Raw genomic sequence first — 19107 nt, 5'->3', positions numbered from 1 at the left:
TCTTGTGTTCCTTCTTTCTGATGTTGCTGTCATTCGGAACCGCTACATCGATCACTACGGCCGTCTTCTTCTGTTTGTCTACCACCACTATGTCCGGTTGGTTAGCCACCACCATTTTGTCCGTCTGTATCTGGAAGTCCCACAGGATCTTAGCTCGGTCATTCTCCACCACCCTTGGGGGCATCTCCCTTTTTGACCTCGGGACTTCCAGGTTATACTCGGCACAGATGTTCCTGTACACTATGCCGGCCACTTGGTTATGGCGTTCCATGTATGCCTTGCCTGCTAGCATCTTGCACCCTGCTGTTATGTGCTGGATTGTCTCTGGGGCATCTTTACACAGCCTGCACCTGGGGTCTTGCCTGGTGTGATAGACCCCAGCCTCTATGGATCTTGTGCTCAGAGCTTGTTCTTGTGCTGCCATGATTAGTGCCTCTGTGCTGTCTTTCAGTCCAGCTTTGTCCAGCCACTGGTAGGATTTCTGGATATCAGCCACCTCCTCTATCTGCCGGTGGTACATACCGTGCAGGGGCCTGTCCTTCCATGATGGTTCCTCGTCTCCCTCCTCTTTCTTGGGTTTCTGCTGCCTGAGGTATTCACTGAGCACTCGGTCAGTTGGGGCCATCTTCCCAATGTATTCTTGGATGTTCGTTGTCTCATCCTGGACTGTGGTGCTGACACTCACCAGTCCCCGGCCCCCTTCCTTCCGCTTAGCGTACAGCCTCAGGGTGCTGGATTTGGGGTGAAACCCTCCATGCATGGTAAGGAGCTTTCTTGTCTTTATGTCAGTGGCTTCTATCTCCTCCTTTGGCCAGCCTATTACCCCAGCAGGGTACCTGATCACGGGCAGGGCATACGTGTTGATGGCCCGGATCTTGTTCTTACCATTCAGCTGACTCCTCAGGACTTGCCTGACCCTCTGCAGGTACTTGGTGGTTACAGCTTTTCTAGCGGCCTCTTCATGGTTCCCATTCGCCTGTGGGATCCCCAAGTACTTGTAACTGTCCTCTATGTCTGCAATGTTGCCTTCTGGTAGTTCAATCCCCTCAGTTCTGACTACCTTCCCTCTCTTTGTTACCATCCGACTACACTTCTCCAGTCCGAACGACATTCCAATGTCATTGCTGTATAGCCTGGTAGTGTGGATCAGTGAATCGATGTCTCGTTCACTCTTGGCATACAGCTTGATGTCATCCATGTACAGGAGGTGGCTGACAACTGCTCCGTTCCGTAGTCAGTATCCGTAGCCAGTCTTGTTAATGATCTCACTGAGGGGGTTCAGGCCTATGCAGAACAGCAGTGGGGACAGAGCATCTCCTTGGTAGATCCCGCACTTGATGGTGACTTGTGCTATGGGCTTGGAGTTGGCCTCTAGTGTTGTACGCCACATCCCCATTGAGTTCCTGATGAAGGCTCTTAGGGTCCCATTGATCTTGTACAATTCTAGGCATTCCAGTATCCAGCTGTGGGGCATTGAGTCATAGGCCTTCTTGTAATCAATCCAGGCAGTGCACAGGTTGGTCAGTCTGGTCTTGCAGTCTCGGCTGATTGTTCTGTCTACCAGTAGCTGGTGTTTTGCGCCTCTGGTATTCTTGCCAATTCCTTTCTGTGTCCCGCTCATGTATTGACCCATGTGCCTGTTCATCTTAGCCGATATGATGCCTGACAGGAGCTTCCATGTAGTACTGAGGCAGGTTATTGGTCGGTAGTTGGAGGGGACCGGTCCCTTCTTGGGGTCCTTGGGGATCAGGACCGTCCGACCTTCGGTTAGCCATTCCGGGTGTCTCTCATTAACTAGCAGCTGGTTCATTTGTGCTGCCAGACGCTCGTGGAGTGCAGTCAGCTTCTTCAGCCAGTAGGCGTGAACCATGTCGGGCCCTGGTGCTGTCCAACTCTTCATACTGGAGACTCTTTCTTGGATATCTGCCACTGTGATGGTTACTGGACCCTGTTCAGGGAGGTCGCTGTGGTCAGCCCTCAGATCCTCTAGCCACTGAGCATTGCCGTTATGGGTTGCATCCTTCTCCCATATGCTCTTCCAGTATTGCTCCGTCTCCAGCCTTGGTGGTGCTGTTCTCTTATTGTTCCCTTGCCACTGAGAGTACACCTTTGCTGGTTCTGTGGAGAACAGCTGGTTTATTCTCCTGCCTTCTATCTCTCTGGTGTACCTCCTCAAGCGGCTGGCCAAGGCTGTGAGTCTTTGCTTGGCAGTTTCCAAGGCCTCAGGTATGGACAGCTTGCTGTATTTCTTAGGCACCTTATTTGTCGCACCTTTCTGCAACTCCGTTAGTTGGCTAACCTCCCTCCGTGCTACTTTGATCTTGCCCTCTAGCCTCCTTCTCCATGGAGGGTACTGCCCCTTGTCGCTGTTCAACTTGTAGCCAAGCATCTCACTGATCACTGTTGCCGTATTGTAGATCAGCTTGTTAGTGTCGGTAATCGTGGTTGTAGGTATTGCCCGTAGTGCTGCATTAACATCATCTAGCAGACCTTCTGAGGGTACTTCACGTAATCTTGGTAACCGGCTACGGGGGATCCAGGTTTCAAGCTTGGCCATGATCCTATTTTTCAGGTCAGTTCCTCTCGCACTCAACGATCCTTCTCCTATCGCACTTGGGGCTATGTACCCAATCTCGGGTGGGGGTGATGATATCTCCCCCCTGACCTGGCGTCCTGACTCCTCCTTGCCGTAGCATTTGTGTTGTACCTCGTCAATCTCTAGCTGTGAGAGCAGTCCCTTCTTTCGAATGTTGGAACACTGAGCTACTAGTTGTTTCGCCGTCATTGTGGATGTTGGGTATCGAAGAATCCATAGGTCCCTCATCCTATTCATGTAGCCCCTTCCGCCGGGGTTACTTGCGTAGTAACATTCCAACAACGCCCTGTATATATATATATATATATATATATATATATATATATATATATATATATATATATATATACATACATATATACATATATATATATACATACATATATACCGATGTATGTATATATATATATATATATATATATATATATATACATACATATATACCGATGTATGTATATATATATATATATATATATATATATATATACATACATATATACCGATGTATGTATATATATATATATACATACATCGGTAAAGTTATTTTTTTTTAATGAACTCATTGTCTTAGTCACCATTTTGTCCTTTTCTTTACTGTTGTAACAACAGTTAAAGCTGGATATACTTTAAGGTATCCCTATCAGCTAGTCTGTTAGGTATTGTGGAATCTGGGCAAAAATGTAGGATGCAGAAATGGGCAAGCACTGAGGGAACAAATTGTCATGGTCCTGAGTCTCTGGACTCAGTGGTTTTGTCTTGATTGTTATATATTATCTTTGGTTTTGGTTCTGTACTCCCTCTGCTCCAGTTCTGTCATGTCTCTGTGTAATGTCTAGTTTTTCTGGATCTAGCTTCATGCTTTCTGGCTGTTTCCTCCTCGTAATGTTCATTAGGTTCAGCTGTGTCTCCCTCCTGTGTCTAGTTCCCTCGTTACCTTGTGTCTGTACAGATATGTGTGTCATATTGTGCAGGCACAAAATGCAGTTGCAAGGAAATGTAGCTTACCTCTGACCTAGAAGTGAATCTACGTGCTGTCTGTGTCTGTAAGCGTGTTTGCATTGACCTCTACTGCACTCTAAGTCACCTTTCACAATATGTCATCTGGACAGTCCCACCAGATGAAGCTTATGACCCTCAGAAGACTGAATGCTAACTCTTCATGAGCACATTTGCAATGTGTGTATAAAATGATCATCACTACTTATGTTATAAAAGTTTTCACAATATGCCACTACTAAAGCTTTGTAAAAAATGATGTATTTCCCACAACATATATATGTATATATAGTGTGTTGCCTATGCTGGTTGTCACTCCATCTGCATTTCATGGTGTTCTCTTCATTCGTCCTGCGTCTCTCTGGTCTTCATCTTGCTTTATTATTATTTCAGGTCTCCTTATTAGTTTTCCCAGTTTAGGTTTTAAGTAGTTCTCTCGTGCCTCATTTCCTGTTTTCCATTTTGTAAATAAACGCTCACCTGCATCTTGCCATTTCCTGCATATTGGGTCCTTTCTCAACAAACACCACATGGCTTGCCCCGGTAGCCGTGACACAAATCAAAACTCTAAAACTGAGACTGAAGTCTAACAAGAACAAGGAAGCTCTGAAAATGATACACAGATATTTCAAGATTTACAAGAGGAATGAAAAACTTGAAAACATTATATTTTCATGAATATTTCTATGTCTACACAATGTTTATGCTCAAAAAGAAGTAAGGTGAAGTTTCACATTTTCTGTTCCTACCCTCTTATTTCAAATTCCATTGTTTACAAATCAATATTCCAAATTCGACATTAAATGATCCATACATTTTTAACTGTATACAAGTCTAAACTCATATACAATACACACATGAAACAATTTAAGCTCTTAAACCAAAACAACAACAAACTACATTTTTACCTAAGCTAAACACCCTATGATGTTTGTAATTTGCTTCATATGGAATTATGCCTATGTGACAAACACCTTACTGAATACTTTACGTTTGGGTTACGCTTTGCTTAATCAATAAAAATCAGGACAAAGCTTTATTATAACACAATAGGACATCTCAGTCACTAAGAGGAACATTTCCTATATTCATAAAATTTATTGTTTTTAAACAATTGTGTACATTTTTGTATAGATGTACCTTTCTTAACTTCATCTGTACAGGTGTTCCACACACTAATGCCTGTGGCTGTAATGTATGATATCTATGAGAACACATCACACAGGTATGCAGCTCCAGCTTTTGTTCTTCAAGTGTCTATGCTGACTGATGAATAATTTTTGTGAGTAAGTTAACTGAGAATAAAAATACATTTGTTTTTCCTTAAATAATTTTAGTTGAAAGCTGCTTGTAAGATGCAACACAAAATAATAACCAGTAAATCCTGATTACACAGACATCTTTCACATATCAGCGATCACAATTCATTACACTGTAATTATGAAAAGACTCATTGCTGAAGTATACTTTTAATGTGGCTGAAGCAGACCTGAAAAACCTGCAGTGGCAGCGTCACAAAGCCAAGGCAGCCAAGCAGCCATGCACTGAGAAATTCAAAGATATCACCAGCAGAGACGAGTAAGTTGTTTTTTTGTTTTGTTTTTTTACAGTATCAGTCAAAGGTTTGGACACACTCAGTCAAAATGGAGTACTTCTTGGATGCCGGTTTAGCTCGGCTGGATGAGCAGGTGACCATATGCCGCATGGCTGAAAGTGGCGGGCCTGGGTACTAGTCCAACCTGTGGCCCTTTGCCGCATGCCTTTCCTGTCGATCTTCACTGTTTCTGTCAAATAAAGCTGTTAAAAGGATAACAAATATATTTTTAAAAAGGAGTATTTCTTTATTTTTCATTATTTCCCATATTTTATAATGAAACACTCAACAAAAGAACATCAACCGAATTGATGCAGTAAGCTTCCTGCACTGACTTCATGTTCATTGTGTAAACAGTCAAAGAGTTTCGTGTTGGTTTTTATTATGACTTGTCTCGGATAATGAGAAACTTCCCTGCCTTCGGGTGTGTGCATATATTTGACTGGGGCTGTACCTGTTTGCCTGCTCTAGAGACATTTTACAGAGGCTGGATGATATTTTGACCCCTTACATTAAAATTCTAAATATGATAGAAACAGATTTCACATATTGAGTTAAAAACCTCGAGACCTGGCTCTGGATACGGAGAAGAAGATGGATGGATGGATGGATGGGTGGATGGATGGATGGATGATGGATGGATGGATGGGTGGATGATGGATGGATGGATGATGGATGGATGGATGGATGGAGTTAAAAACCTGTCAGTTACAGAGACTTTTGTTTTTTCATTTTTTTTTAAATAATTTTTTTCTCAAATTTAAATGTTGGCATCTTTTGTGAATCCTTTGCTGCTTTTCTCCCTTCAGTCATAAACGGTTGATAGGGTATTGTTGTCACCCCAACAGGCGGGTGGTGGATGGCCACACGTTCGGCATGGACATCCAACTTTGTGATGACTCAAGAATGAGAAGATGTAGGATTTTCAAATTAATACCATAGGTACATCTACTAAAAATCTAAGTACAATTTGCTGACCTTGATCTCAAGGTTTAAAATCAGAGATCAAGTTTTCTTCCAGTGAATCACGCAAGAAGGAAGCCACTAAGGATTTTTAAATTCATCTACTAAGAGGTTGAACTAGCACTAGCAGTGGTCATTATTTTGTCCATTATATTTTTCTTTTAAATGCACATTTGAGTCAACCTTTCTTAATAAAATTGTCCCTCATTGTTGGTTTGGTTTTCAGATCCTTGAATGGGAGAGAAGTTAGCAGAATTGAGATTTAATTTGCCCTGACAAATTATCAGATTTGTCAGGGCAACCATACCTGACAAATCTGATAAATTTGATAACAGGAAATTTCTAAAAACTATGCAGCATACTGAAGACAAGTGTTTCAGGGTTAGTGTTGCACAGAGAATACACTTTACTGTCAGTTTCACTGTGATTTTGCCAACTTCTAAAGTAATAGATATCTGTTGTGCTTGGTATTAGGTCCCCTTGATGTTGGAATCCTTTTAAAAACAAACGCTAAGATGTTTTTTAACTTAAGGCTTGCCAGTGCTTAAATAGCCTGATAACCAAGAATGGTGAGTTGAAGGGGGAGCTGTATGCACTACTGATGGAGAAGAAACAGTTTCTACATGTGAAATCTTTGCTGGAAAATATGAGTTCAGTTTTCCAGCAGAGTTATTAAAGGGTCCAACACTGCCTGCCTCCCTTCAATATACTCAGGGTGTCTCTCTGTTATCTGGATTCACTTACCCTAACATCTGCAACAAAAAAAAGTGATCACAAAGCTAGTTAACAGCTTGTTGAGTAAATCCAGGGTTTCCCCTGCACGTTTCCATGTAAGGAGTGGCATTGGTAGCATCTGACCAATCACAAACATGAAAGAGTGTAGTGGCAGCAGAGCAGTTGATTTTTCAAAGGAAGATAAAACTATACTACCCGAAAAATCTTAAGAGATTAAACTCACAATACAGGCGGAAAACAATAAAGCTGCTGCAGACAAAGTTGTGACATGAACGTGTGTGTGAAAGGAAAAGGGCTCTACAGTAGTTTAGTAACAAAAGAGGTGTGTGAATTTCTGAATGTGTTTAAGGACTTTGGTCAGCGAGACTGGAAATATATGGATAGCCAGGAAAGCAAAGTGGCAAAAATGCTGTTTAAGTTAGCAGACTTAATATCACTGCTCTGTTTTTAAGGCACAGGGCAATTAGAAGGATTATTATCAAGTATTTCATTAAATCAATCTTTAAGAGACAGTTTTATCTGTTGAGCTGTGTAATGATCTGAAAACAAAATTGCTTGCAGGGGGTCAGAGGGATCTTCCAGGAATGGTGACACTATTTTCCAAAGAACTGAATGGTCAGTGGGCGGTGATTTTATACCTGCTGATCTCTAATTTCAGTATCAAATTTGGAACAACATTCAGTGCTTGGAGTGCTTCACACTAGATGGCTCCATCTAGTGTGAAGAATCAGGAAAAACAGAGGATGTTGCTGAACCAGAATGCTAACGATGTGGATCAGCACATCAAAGAGAAGCTCGATCTGAAACAAAACAATCTCCCATTACTGCAATATTCAGGCTTTCCATACACAAAGGATACTGCACACATCAACGAGAGTATACAGAAAAGGTAATGGTAATAAAGTTAAAGTTAATCTCATGACTTCAGCAGTTGGACATTTTCAGTGCTACTTGTCTGACTGTACAAAGTTGTATTATTCTGCTATCCCCACAAATGGTGGAACTTCTGTACATAACTAGCTGCTATACCAAAGCTACTTGGCTAAATTTATTGACTTTTCCTGTTTGATTTTATACCCTTTCCCACTTTGTTATATGTGTTTCACTATTAATGTTGCATTATGGTATTTTTCAAATGTTATGGTTCTGAATCACATGTTAATATATATATCCTACCACAGGAATTGAGTTCACTGATTTTCAGTCCAATTCTTGTGTTTGGCATACCTCAGCCTTTACTCACTTTTTCCCTTCCTTAAAATTGACTCCTCGAACTTTGAAACAAAGGACATTTATGATAAGGATTTTAGTTAAAATAGATAGGCCTTTGCTGGATTTTTTTAAGGCTACGCTCTACACCATCCCCTCTGCGAATAGCTACCTTATAGTAGTGGAGGGGTTTCTGTGTCCCAGGGATCCCAGGGGCTGTGTTGTCCCGGGTGCTTTGGTACCCCGGCAGGGTCTCCCATGGCCAATTTGTCCTGGGTGAGGAACCAGACAAAGGTTCAGAAGACCCCTATGAATACAATATCAAGGGAACAGTTCACCCTGCCCAGGATAGTGTTACCGGGGCTCTGCCCTGGAGCCAGGCCCAGGGAGGGTGGCCGAGGGCGAGTGTCTGGTGCCCGGGCCTTAGTCCTTGGGACCCGGCCGGGGCACAGCCTGAAAAAGGGACATGGGCCTATCCTCCTGCAGGAGGCGCCATAGGGGTCAGGTGCAATGTGTACCGGGCGGCGGCATTCTCTACTTTGTACATTTGTCAATGAATGACCGCACATCATTGTGAGAGCGAGAGAAAAATGAACTAGCAATACAACAAAACTCATCAATAAACCAGGGCAGATAATGGTTTGAGCATGAGCTTTCTTTCATTAGTGGCAGTTTGCAGATTGATAAAGAAGTGAAACCATATTCTCAAAATCCAAACAATGAATTAGTTTAATGCAAACAATGTTAAGGCTTTACTGAATCTTTTAGCAAATTTTTATTAACCTTAAAAAACATCAAATAAATGAAAACATAAAACAAAACATTAAAAGACAGATAGGCGCGACCCTTTGGAAACATCCCATCAAATCAATAAAAATCTAAAACTGGTCCATTAGATTAGTTGGTTTTTATTTTGTTTGTTTTATGTCATAACATGAAAAGTCAAAATACAATATACAATATTAACATTAACAATTTTTGGTAGAAAACAATAAGGGAAGCACACGGTGGGGAGGGACCCGTCGGTGTCAGTCTGGACTCTGTAGTACCCGCTCCGGAATCTTTGGCGTTCCTGCTGCAGTAACGAAAAGGAACAAACAGGTTAAAAATGCTCCAGTCATTAGAGATCAGAGGACAAACATTTAAAGCTGAAGTGAATACATGACAGTATTTTTTTTTTCTTGAAATATCCACCACTGATGCTTACAGCATTGTGATTACTCACCTCTTCCTGGTCAGCCTCCTCTCTTCCAGGGTTGTAAAAAGAGGTAGAAGACTGGTTGGACCACATGATCTTCGTTTATCTGAAAATGCCAGTTTTAGAAACAAGTGTTTTTTTTTTTATCACTCACATCTTGTATTTGTAGAATTTAGAAAATGTTAAAACATGTACTTCTCTGTGAGCATACAATATACGTTCTATTCACCTCCTGATGAGCACCCACTTGTCGTCCATGCTGGAAGCCAGAGCTGGAGGGCTGAGGGCTGGATCTCCTCACTCGCCGACCAGGGGGTAGCTGTGAGATATCACTTGATGTTAAGCACCGAAAATGCTAACTATTATTCTTACGTTAGCAGTTTCTTTTATTTTTTTTAAAAATACTACAGATAACTTCAACAGAAGTCAGTTCTGTATGCACACTGGGGGTGGTAATTGGTTTGTGAATACTGAAATAGTTAGCAAAGTGCAACAAAATGTACCTTTATGTAACCAACATGAGTTCAAATATAGTGTGCTGCTACATGCTGCTAGTGCCAGAAGGTGGCAGTAATGTGCATAGAAGGGGTCAGAAATAGAGACTGTATAAGCCACTAATGACTGCGGGTATGGTGTGTGTGCAGCACAGTGAGATCAGACAACAAACATTTAAAGCTGAAGTGAATACAGTGAATACATGACAGTATTTTTTTTTCTTCTTGAAATATCCACCACTGATGCTTACAGCATTGTGCTTACTCACCTCTTCCTGGTCAGCCTCCTCTCTCCCACGCTTGAAGGCAGAGGTGGAGGGCTGAGGGCTGGATCTCCTTGCTCTCCAGTCACGGTTCAAGTGTAAACCAGAGGTGGAGGGCTGGGGGCTTGACCTCCTCACTGGCTGGGCAGTGTTTACCTGTTAGAGATGGAGTAATGTGTGTCAAAACTCTTGGCTTGTCTACAATGCCAGTTTGTATTTTTTCACCGCTCAGTTCTTGTTTTTGTAGGATTTAGAAGATGTCAAAACATTTACATTGTCTATGAGCTTATGAATATGCTTTCTACTCACCTCTTGATTGGCATACTTGGGTTGTCTATGCTGGAAGCCAGAGGTGGAGGGCTGAGGGCTGGAGCTTCTCGCCAGCAGAGCACCAAATGTGGTCCAATATGTTTTTTCGGGAGGGTGTTGGAGGCATTCAGGGCTGCTGTCCTCTAGCCACTTTGTCTTCATCTTTGCCTGTCAGGGACATTCAACAACCAGGTAAACATAAAGGGCAAACATACTCAAATATATGAAGTCATGGTACAAGTTTTGTTGTGATCTGCTTTGTTTTATTCTTGCTATTATTTAGTTAAACCATTTCAGTGTTGATGTACTGATACCCATCAAAACACTGGTGCTGAATAAATGACAGTGACTGACACTGAGATCATAATTCTGATTGCCAAAGCTGCCAGACAGGATTCAAGGTGTAAAAAAAAAAAAAGATTTAGTTGTATTTATTTCACTGTAAGACATTTTCTTAAAGAACTAAAAGAAGTTTTGTGGATTAAACAATAATGAAATGAAAAATATATTCTAGAAACCACTGTTCTGTTATTAAAATGTTAACTGTAGTGAAAAATATATTGTAGGTTTATGTTTTCTGTTTCAATACACATTTCAAGTAATTTTTTATCATGATATGACACCACATTTAAAGGAAAAAGCAGAGCATTAGAAATATTTCATTTTTACATAGATATAAACAAAATGAAAACAGTTCATTTTATCTGAAGATTTAAGTTTTGTAATGCGTTTTTTTTGTTATCATTATTAATATTATTTTTGTTTTGTTTTGCTTTTTTAAATTTGGTCAGTGGTTATTATTTTTTTTACCTTTAAAATTTTAAATGAGTCAAATTCAGTAACTGTGTGTAAAGGCTACAGCTGTGTGGAAGGAAGGAGATAGGTGCCAAATGCAGGACTTGCAGGACACAGAGGGATGAACTAAATGAGCTTACGCTCTAGAGAGCTGAAATAGGGGTAACAGAAAATAAAGCATAATAACTAGAAGCTAAAAAAGTAAGGTCTCAGGAAACTGGAAAACAAGACATTTGTGTCCCACAGTAAAGGCACAGAGAGACAAGACAGTGAACAGAGGGAAGGCACATTAACAAAACGTAAAGACTGGAAATAAGGAGATGCTAAAGAGCTTACAGAACTAGAAATACAGAAACAAAAACCAAGAGACTAGCAATGAAAAATCATAACAAATTTAAGTTCAATTCATAACAATAATAATACAAAACACAAAACACTGGGTCACCGACCGAGGACCGTGACAGAGTGTCTGTTATATTTACCACAAGCTGCTTTAAAGGTTCAAAATAAATACAATAACTAAAAGATGCTTTTTACTCTTGTTACAACAAAACAGTGATTCAAAAGGTTTCCTTTCACAGGACTGCACAGAAAAAATGCAGGAATGTAAAAAAAAATTGTACAATCTTTAGATTTGCAAATATGAATTTCAAGTTTAAACACCTGATTCAAAAACAAATGACTTGAAGAACTTGTTCATTTATTCATGCACTTACTTTTCCCATGCTGTCAGTCGATGGTCAGTGGTTTTGCAATCCAACAAATTTCTGCTTGCTAGTAAATCCTTGCTTTGCAACCGCTGTGATAGTCAATTTCTCTCCAAGCTCTGGATTGAAATGGTGAAGACCTTTGCTTGTTATGTTTCATATATGTTATGTTACTTTAAATGGTAACGATAGCAAAAATGGAATCACAACATAATTTTGTTACATGGAAACCTGCTGCCATGTGCCACTTTAAAATGTCTTTTTGTTTTAATTTTATAGTATAGAAATACTTTTTTTTATCATACAGCCTCCATTTAAAAAATTATTTTTAATTAAAAAAATATCACTTTTTACTGCACTTGGTGTTCTGCATCCCCAAACGTTGATTCTGTTCATCTGGATGTAACGTTTTCATTGGAAGAAACGTTTCATCACTCATCCAAGTGACTTCTTCAGTGTCTTGGTGTTGTGTAAATAAGCTTTCTTGTTACATAAAGATCTGACAGAGTCCTGTGCTTGTGCCCGATCATTCACCCAATATTTCCCTACCTATTTGCCTCAATGAGCAGTTGTAAAGTGGTGTGATAAGTTGTGAAATTCATGTTTTCATTAATAACTGAGGTCTCATGTACTCCATTTGTCCTGATGTCAAAATGTAATAAATTATTGGGACCAAAAAAAAAAAGATTACAGGTTTCAGAGCATCATACGCTTTCATCCAAACATCTTTTTTATGGAAGAGGTTTCACATTTCAGCAAAGCGATGGCAAACAGCATGTCTTACAATAGCATGGCTTTGGAGCAGAAGAGTCCAGGTGCTGAAGATTGGATGTGACCCACAGTCTCAAAATTTGAGTGCGGTTGCCATTAAATTCAAGATTACTTTTTTCTTTAAATAGTACATATTTTCCATGTCCTACTGCCTCAAGACTAGTGTCAGGCTTTGTAGCGTGATAGTGTGTGGAAGAAAAAAAAAAATGTGGAAACTAAAGACACAAGACTAAAAACAGATTTTATTTAGCATTTATTAAACCAGGCAGTCCCTTGAAATTAATATTTCTTTTTCTGACATGAATCAGTTATGTAATCATTTTAGGAAGTGAGTGTCATTGTCATTAATCATCATACGTTCTCAGGACATCTTTGCTTCACTAGAAAAAAGTCCTTGTTATATATGTCAGTGTGTGGATATAAATCTAGTAATTGACAAATGAGAAAGTTTAATAGTTTTGTTCAATAACTAACAATATAGGTATTACTACACTGATTTATTAAGAAGCTATAACAAAATATGCTAAAAAAAAAATGTTGTAGGTATTTTTTTTTAGCTCTGTTTAATGTCCCCACAGTGCAGCACTCTGCTCTCTAGTCGTGAGCGCTCAGCTTCAAACACCAGCAAATGACTCTGCAGTGTCTCCACAGGACCAGACCGTATCAGTGATGGATCATTGTTCTGTATGCATATAAAGATATATGAAAACAAAAATTAGCCATCACAGAGCAGATACACATAGATACGACACATGCATCCTTTAAGTCCTGCATCACAGGTACAAGAAAAGCAAATACAGACAATCTCAAGTGGAAGTAGAACTCAGCAACAACAAATCTTATCTAAAATTAGATATTTTAAAAAATAAAAAAAAAGTGTAATGAGCACTCACTGCCACAGCAGAAATGAAGGCATGCATAAGGCAGTAGTCTGCTCCACCATGTTCACTCATACCGAACTGCCTGGTAGTGTTGTAGTCTGCTGTGTGCTTTCTGGATTTCTGGGTCAGGAAGTTGAACACATGGATCTCGTGGCCATTGCATGAGAGCTCGCCCTGAGAAGACCCAGTTCATTATGTAGGAAAGAGCTGAATTTTAGTAAAATACTTAACTCTATGTTTATCAAATACTAAAGATTCAAGGAGATATCATTTCATCAGTCGCACATCAGTAGTATGAATGATAGCTCATCGAACTGGTTTTATCAACAAGGTTTTTGTCTGAATATTGAAACTTTGTCCTGTTTTTGAGGGTGTCCAAAGCAAAATTGAAAGTATTGTAAAACAACTGAATCAGTTTTATCAAATAAGGAATTGCTAAAATATAATAGTTTTTAAATCAAATGGTCATAAAAACAAAACAAAACATGGAAATACACAGATTTCTGTGAATGTATGACGAGGCAGGAAATCCCTAATTATAATAACATATCATTGTTAAACCATTTTTCAACAAATTATGGAATGGGTGATTTTGGTCTGCGGTTCTGCTTTATGATGCAGAAGAGTGCCTTTGTCCTATGAAGTAAATAACATGCTTCTAACAGTTTGAACTGTTACAGGGTCTATAAGGATTAACAGTGCTGTGATATATGTTTCTTACCTGCTGTATCTGTAAGCATTCACACTTTTACTTTTATATAATTCATTTGCTAATTAATGTGTTTCTATGTGATTTTCTTCAGTCTCTCATTCTCATCTTTCCCAGAGACATTAATTACAGTCCTACCTTGCTGCCGTAAATGGTTGTTTTTCGCTTACAAATCTCCTCAGTGAATGCCACCATGGAAAAGGCTGCCGTCACACCCCCTTCAAACTCCATGTTGACAACCTGCTCAGGAGATCAGAAAAGTTAAAAGAGATAAAAGGAAAGAATCACAGACCAAATAAATAAATAAACAAAGTGCAGTCTGGGAATTCGTATGTCAGTCAGCTGATTTAAGCTATGGGGACAATGTCCAATATTTTGGGCAAATGCACATAATTACAAAACAAAAACTAATCTCAGCAACAACTAATGGTTCTGTAATTACAGTCCTCCAAATTCAACCTGTCTTTTAGTCTCACACACACCATCTTCCTGCTTGCAACAAAGCCTGCTTAAATATGAGAGGTACAGTATAGAACTGCAAAACGGCAGAAACCAGAAAGCTTCTTGTGCTAAAAAATAAATAAATGAATAATAAATTTCACTGTGTTTAAGTTATTTTAACTCATATGCAGATAACTGTTTGTTGAGATTAAAGAAAAAAGAAAGTACACATAATGAAAATGGTGCAGGTAGAAGTACAATATATTCTGTATATTCTAAATGCATCTTTGATGCCTGATAGGAACCTAATACTGCATAACTGAGTCAGAAAGGGTCAGTGCTGCAGATTTCACAGTGTTTTCTAACCTGGTTACTGCAGACATCATTGTCACACTCATAGACACAGCGGCCATACGGTCCAGTCTTCAATGCCTCTGTTACTGACTCAATGTCTGGGAGTGAATTGGGGCATATGACTGATACTGGCCAGCCAGTGTGACCCTAGCACACAAACATACAAAACACAAAAATTATTTATAAGAAGTATATAAAAAAAGTACATAAATGATGAAAGTAAATTGGTGAAATTTTTACCTTCTTCACACTGTCCAAGTAGATTTTGCATGCTGAGTACGGGCAGTCTTTTTCTACTGAACAGTTAAGGCAGCGATCTGCAGCCCCTGCTGGCTGACACAAAACTAGTAACGTCACATTTTATATTCATGCTTAGTACAGAGATTTCTACCCATCATGGCTACTGATTATCTTCATTTGATCACTTAACAGACAACATACCTTGTTGTCTTTATTGAAGTGGCTGACGGATCCAAATGACGACACTTTCACACACCTGCCAAGAACAAACTGCCAGAGTAAATAATCAAACTACACAAAAAAACATCCCCATTTACCTCTAGTCCAACAAAATTGGGCTAAACATGTAGTTTTCTAGCTGTTTTAGGCCAAAATAAAAGAGAAAGAAAATCTTACTTTTGAACACTGAGCCTTGAGTTTAATCACTGACTACTGTCTAATGATATACCTGCGCCCTCCAGCCCAGTGATGTATGAGGTCAATGTCATGGCAAGATTTAGTGAGAAGAGCAAAAGAGCTCTCTGCTTCGTTTCTCCAGTTCCCTCTAACAAACGAGTGAGCAAAGTGATAAAACCCAACCTGGAAGAAAGATCGATTCTGTTTTTAACCATGCTGCAGAAATGTTAACATTGAATAACACTTTAAAAACCCTGAAAAAACCCAAAACATAACAAAAACATACAATGCTACAAAATTTTGTCCACAGGCCACAACTATGTGCAAATGTCTCCAAATTATGATTTTCTTAATGAATATGTTAATTATGAAACTATGTCTTATATTGCAATATAATATTAACAACAAAAGAAAAATCAACATGTGTCTGTTAAATTCAATTTAACAATGGTAATAATAATAATAATTTATTATTATTATTATTATTATTATTGTTTCTATCGTATCTGCCTGCTCACCGGTTCCAGGTGCTGAATATGGATCACTTCACCTATGACTCCAGCGTCTATGAGCTTCTGTAAAAGACCATTTATTTTTATAAATAAAAAAAACAGCAAAACCCTCATACAGATTTTGTAAATTTTCTTTACCACTTTCCCAAGTATGAGAAAATTGTAGTTTTGACTTAATCAAGTCAAAACAGCCTCAGCACTCTTGATTAAAATGCTGTTTTTGATGGTTTGTTTTTTTTGCACTTTCACAAACACAAAAGAGTGCTCTGTTTGCTTATTTTTCCTCAATCCTGCTGATTCTGTAAATGTGTGGCTGTTTTGAATGAGAAAGAGTTCCTATAGATTTTAGGCAGATGAAGTTTAAGTGTTTGAACCCACAATAGATTCCACTACCTGCTGAAGAAAACTGTCACAGCTGGATAAAGTGCACTAGAAAATGCTCACCTTTATCTTGTGGATGACTGGATCGTACCGGAGAACGTGACCCACGGACAGCATCACGCCGCTCTGAATGCAAGCCTCCACGATCGCCGTGCAGTCTTCTACAGTTGTCTGAAGTCATGTGGGGACATTAAAAGAGGGACGCTGTGCTTCAGTTTGATGTAAAATACTGAGGGTGTGTGGTTTTGTTAAAGCTTTTGCTCAGAATAGTGAATCGTGAAAGCAACTAAAACAAACAACTGTTGGGTCACTCTAGCTCAAATCAGCAGATTTTAAAGCTTTAAAGTTTGGACACGTAGAACAATTGCTGTAAAAATTTAGCTTCATGTATCAAATACTTTTCCAGATGTCCTTTCTTTGAAAAAAATAATCTGTTGACCCACTTTCAGAAGTTTTTTTTTTTTTGTACATTAAAGACCTATTTGAAGATATTTAATATTTAAAACACTATTCAAGATAAGCCTGAAATTTTCACTGGTCTTTCTTGCCATCTGTAATTTTGAACAGATACATAAAAAATGTCTAAGTATTAGCCAGTTTATGGTGTCCTGTAAAGTTCCATATTTGAGCACACACTAATAAAGTTCACATTAAAGAAAATTAAAAGAAAACACAGACTACTTTTAACATTATATTTTAAACTGTCTTCTCTAAATACAAATTTCAAGATAGAAGAAAATATCTTTGCTTGATGTTGATACTGTTGTTCAAACACTGCCTCAGATTTTAGAATGCTAAAATAAATGGTCTGAGAGAGGTTCAATGGGCCATTTTTCTAAACAATACAAGTTAAAAAGTATTTTTTTAAAAAGAAGCTAAAATCAAACTGTGTGTCCAAACTTCAGACAATAAAACTTTTGGTGCAAATCAGGGATTCATTATTACTGTAAAATCAGTTCATCAATAACATCCACAAACACTCACTGCCATTGGTTTCTCCAGAAGAACATGGTATCCCTTCTTTGCAAAGGCCACAGCAGGTTCCTAGGAAGCATAAATGTGATCACCATAATAATTAATTTAAGAACATCTCAAAGTAATTTAAACCAATAAATATTTGCTGCAGACAATGTTTACCTTATGGAGGCGATCTGGGGTGCAAATTAACACAGCGTCTGCAAACTTGTCTCTTTCAACTACAGCCTGCCAGTCTGGATAAAAGAGGACTCAGTAAGGACAAGGCAGATAATTATAAGGATTTGACACTTTTTCTCTCTTCCTCTCACCTTCAAATACGTTTTCCTCCACGATTTTGTGTTGTTTTTGAAGTTTGGTCCTTGCAAATTTCCGTGGATCAGCCACTGCAACAACCTGAGGAGGTCAAAGTGAATAAATCAAGGTACGCCCCGTTAAATATTACAACTTACTACGTGACATTGGTAGGAACAGCTTGCATCAATGACTTGAGCATAGAAGGGTTATAATTAGGAGACTAATTTCAGATTTCAGCTATTTCCTTTCGACAGACGAAGACATGCTGACGTTTTGACAAATGTTTCCCTCAGAAACACAAGCCTCTCCTAACCTTCATTCGTTCGGGATGAATAGACGCATACTGGGAGTAGATTTCACCCCGACATCCTCCTCCTACCACGATGGCACGGACAGGAGCAGTCATTTTGCCAGCCTGTGAACTTTGATACAAATTAAAGCTTGTAGGTACACCGCCACAAAACCGAAGAAAATACATAATCGTGAGATTACAGGTTGAGCAGTCCTCTACAGATGCACGATACTTCCCTTAATACGGCGATATGTAAACACGTTAAACCTACAGAGATAGGCACAAAATTGCCAATCATTTAAAAGTGGACTAAACTGAGTGATTATTGAACAGGGGACGAGAGGAACTTTGTGAAAGTCGTTAATCGACGTTTGTGGAGAATTTAACTTGCACGTTTATAAAGGCTGTCAGTACCTGTTTTGTCCCATTCAACTGTCACAAACGTCCGTCTCCCGCGTTGGTCAGACGAATACAGGACTAAAATTTGTCCAGAGCTCAGCATACAGTCCACTGCAGTGAAAGACTGACCACAAAAACGGAGACTCACTTCTTCGAACAAGAATATCAACCGAGAAAATGTCTGACACTCCCTTAACGCCCCCTGCAGTGTTCACGAGATCGCTCTGCTGTATTCAGTGCACCTCGTAAACTACCACTTCGCACCGCCAGTAGAGGTGAATCTCTGTTTAAAGGTATAAAATCGCACCGCTAGATGTCAAAAGATTGCAGACTGCAATCAATTGAATGCTGATTTCTTACAGGAATTTTCTGACAGGGCAACATGATTGCTTATTCAAGCCAGAGCCTGATCCCATGTCTTCATAATGGATTCATTTTAAGTTTATGAGAATGCATCAATTTATTGGAAGACATAATTACACACTAATCATTTTATATTTGTGAGTACAATATAATTTTGAACAAATCTGAATTAAATGCTTTAAATATCACGAAGAAAGTGTATTAATTTATAACCTACAGTCTCCGCTACGGCAGGGG

General features: G+C 39.1%; 2 protein-coding genes across 3 annotated transcripts; both read right to left on the bottom strand.

Moving 5' to 3' along the window:
• Positions 1–8995: 8995 nt before the first annotated feature.
• LOC146684196 (uncharacterized) lies at positions 8996–10619 on the bottom strand. Its single transcript, XM_085444870.1, has 5 exons — positions 10358–10619; positions 10055–10204; positions 9539–9610; positions 9319–9397; positions 8996–9168 (listed from the first exon to the last, which is right to left on the bottom strand). The coding sequence occupies exons 1-4, from the start codon at positions 10517–10519 to the stop codon at positions 9329–9331; spliced, it is 453 nt and encodes a 150-aa protein (XP_085300996.1). The 5' UTR covers positions 10520–10619; the 3' UTR covers positions 8996–9168; positions 9319–9328.
• A 2231-nt stretch (positions 10620–12850) lies between these two features.
• On the bottom strand, positions 12851–18746 carry LOC146684195 (uncharacterized). Of its 2 annotated transcripts, none has more exons than XM_085444083.1 (14): positions 18523–18746; positions 18130–18238; positions 17831–17915; positions 17682–17755; positions 17529–17588; positions 16608–16715; positions 16170–16223; positions 15704–15834; positions 15457–15511; positions 15256–15348; positions 15028–15162; positions 14359–14460; positions 13524–13685; positions 12851–13312 (listed from the first exon to the last, which is right to left on the bottom strand). In XM_085444083.1, exons 1-14 carry the CDS (start codon positions 18534–18536, stop codon positions 13184–13186), a joined length of 1311 nt encoding a protein of 436 aa, XP_085300209.1. In that variant the 5' UTR covers positions 18537–18746; the 3' UTR covers positions 12851–13183. The 2 variants fall into 2 exon arrangements, with proteins under 2 accessions (XP_085300209.1, XP_085300208.1); XM_085444082.1 differs by having other exon boundaries at positions 16170–16226; positions 18523–18744.
• Positions 18747–19107: the final 361 nt, after the last annotated feature.

This window comes from Copadichromis virginalis, linkage group LG20 (assembly GCF_057382275.1).
Source record: "Copadichromis virginalis isolate Kocher_CV1m ecotype Utaka linkage group LG20, C_Virginalis_male_GT1.1, whole genome shotgun sequence".
NCBI lineage: Eukaryota > Metazoa > Chordata > Actinopteri > Cichliformes > Cichlidae > Copadichromis > Copadichromis virginalis.
The sequence above is the reverse complement of the archived record's forward strand: the minus strand, read 5'-3'. Positions and strand labels throughout refer to the sequence as shown.

Excerpts from the sequence above, each read along its gene's own strand:
- LOC146684196 (XM_085444870.1), bottom strand. The coding sequence starts at position 10,519 with ATGAAGACAAAGTGGCTAGAGGACAGCAGCCCTGAATGCCTCCAACAC. Across the intron at positions 9,611-10,054 it reads AGGAGGCTGACCAGGAAGAG|CTACCCCCTGGTCGGCGAGT; the intron begins GTGAGTAAGCAC and ends GATATCTCACAG. Across the intron at positions 9,398-9,538 it reads GCTTCCAGCATGGACGACAA|ATAAACGAAGATCATGTGGT; the intron begins GTGGGTGCTCAT and ends TGGCATTTTCAG.
- LOC146684195 (XM_085444082.1), bottom strand. Across the intron at positions 15,512-15,703 it reads CACTGGGCTGGAGGGCGCAG|GTGTGTGAAAGTGTCGTCAT; the intron begins GTATATCATTAG and ends TGTTCTTGGCAG. Across the intron at positions 13,313-13,523 it reads CCTTCATTTCTGCTGTGGCA|AACAATGATCCATCACTGAT; the intron begins GTGAGTGCTCAT and ends ATATGCATACAG.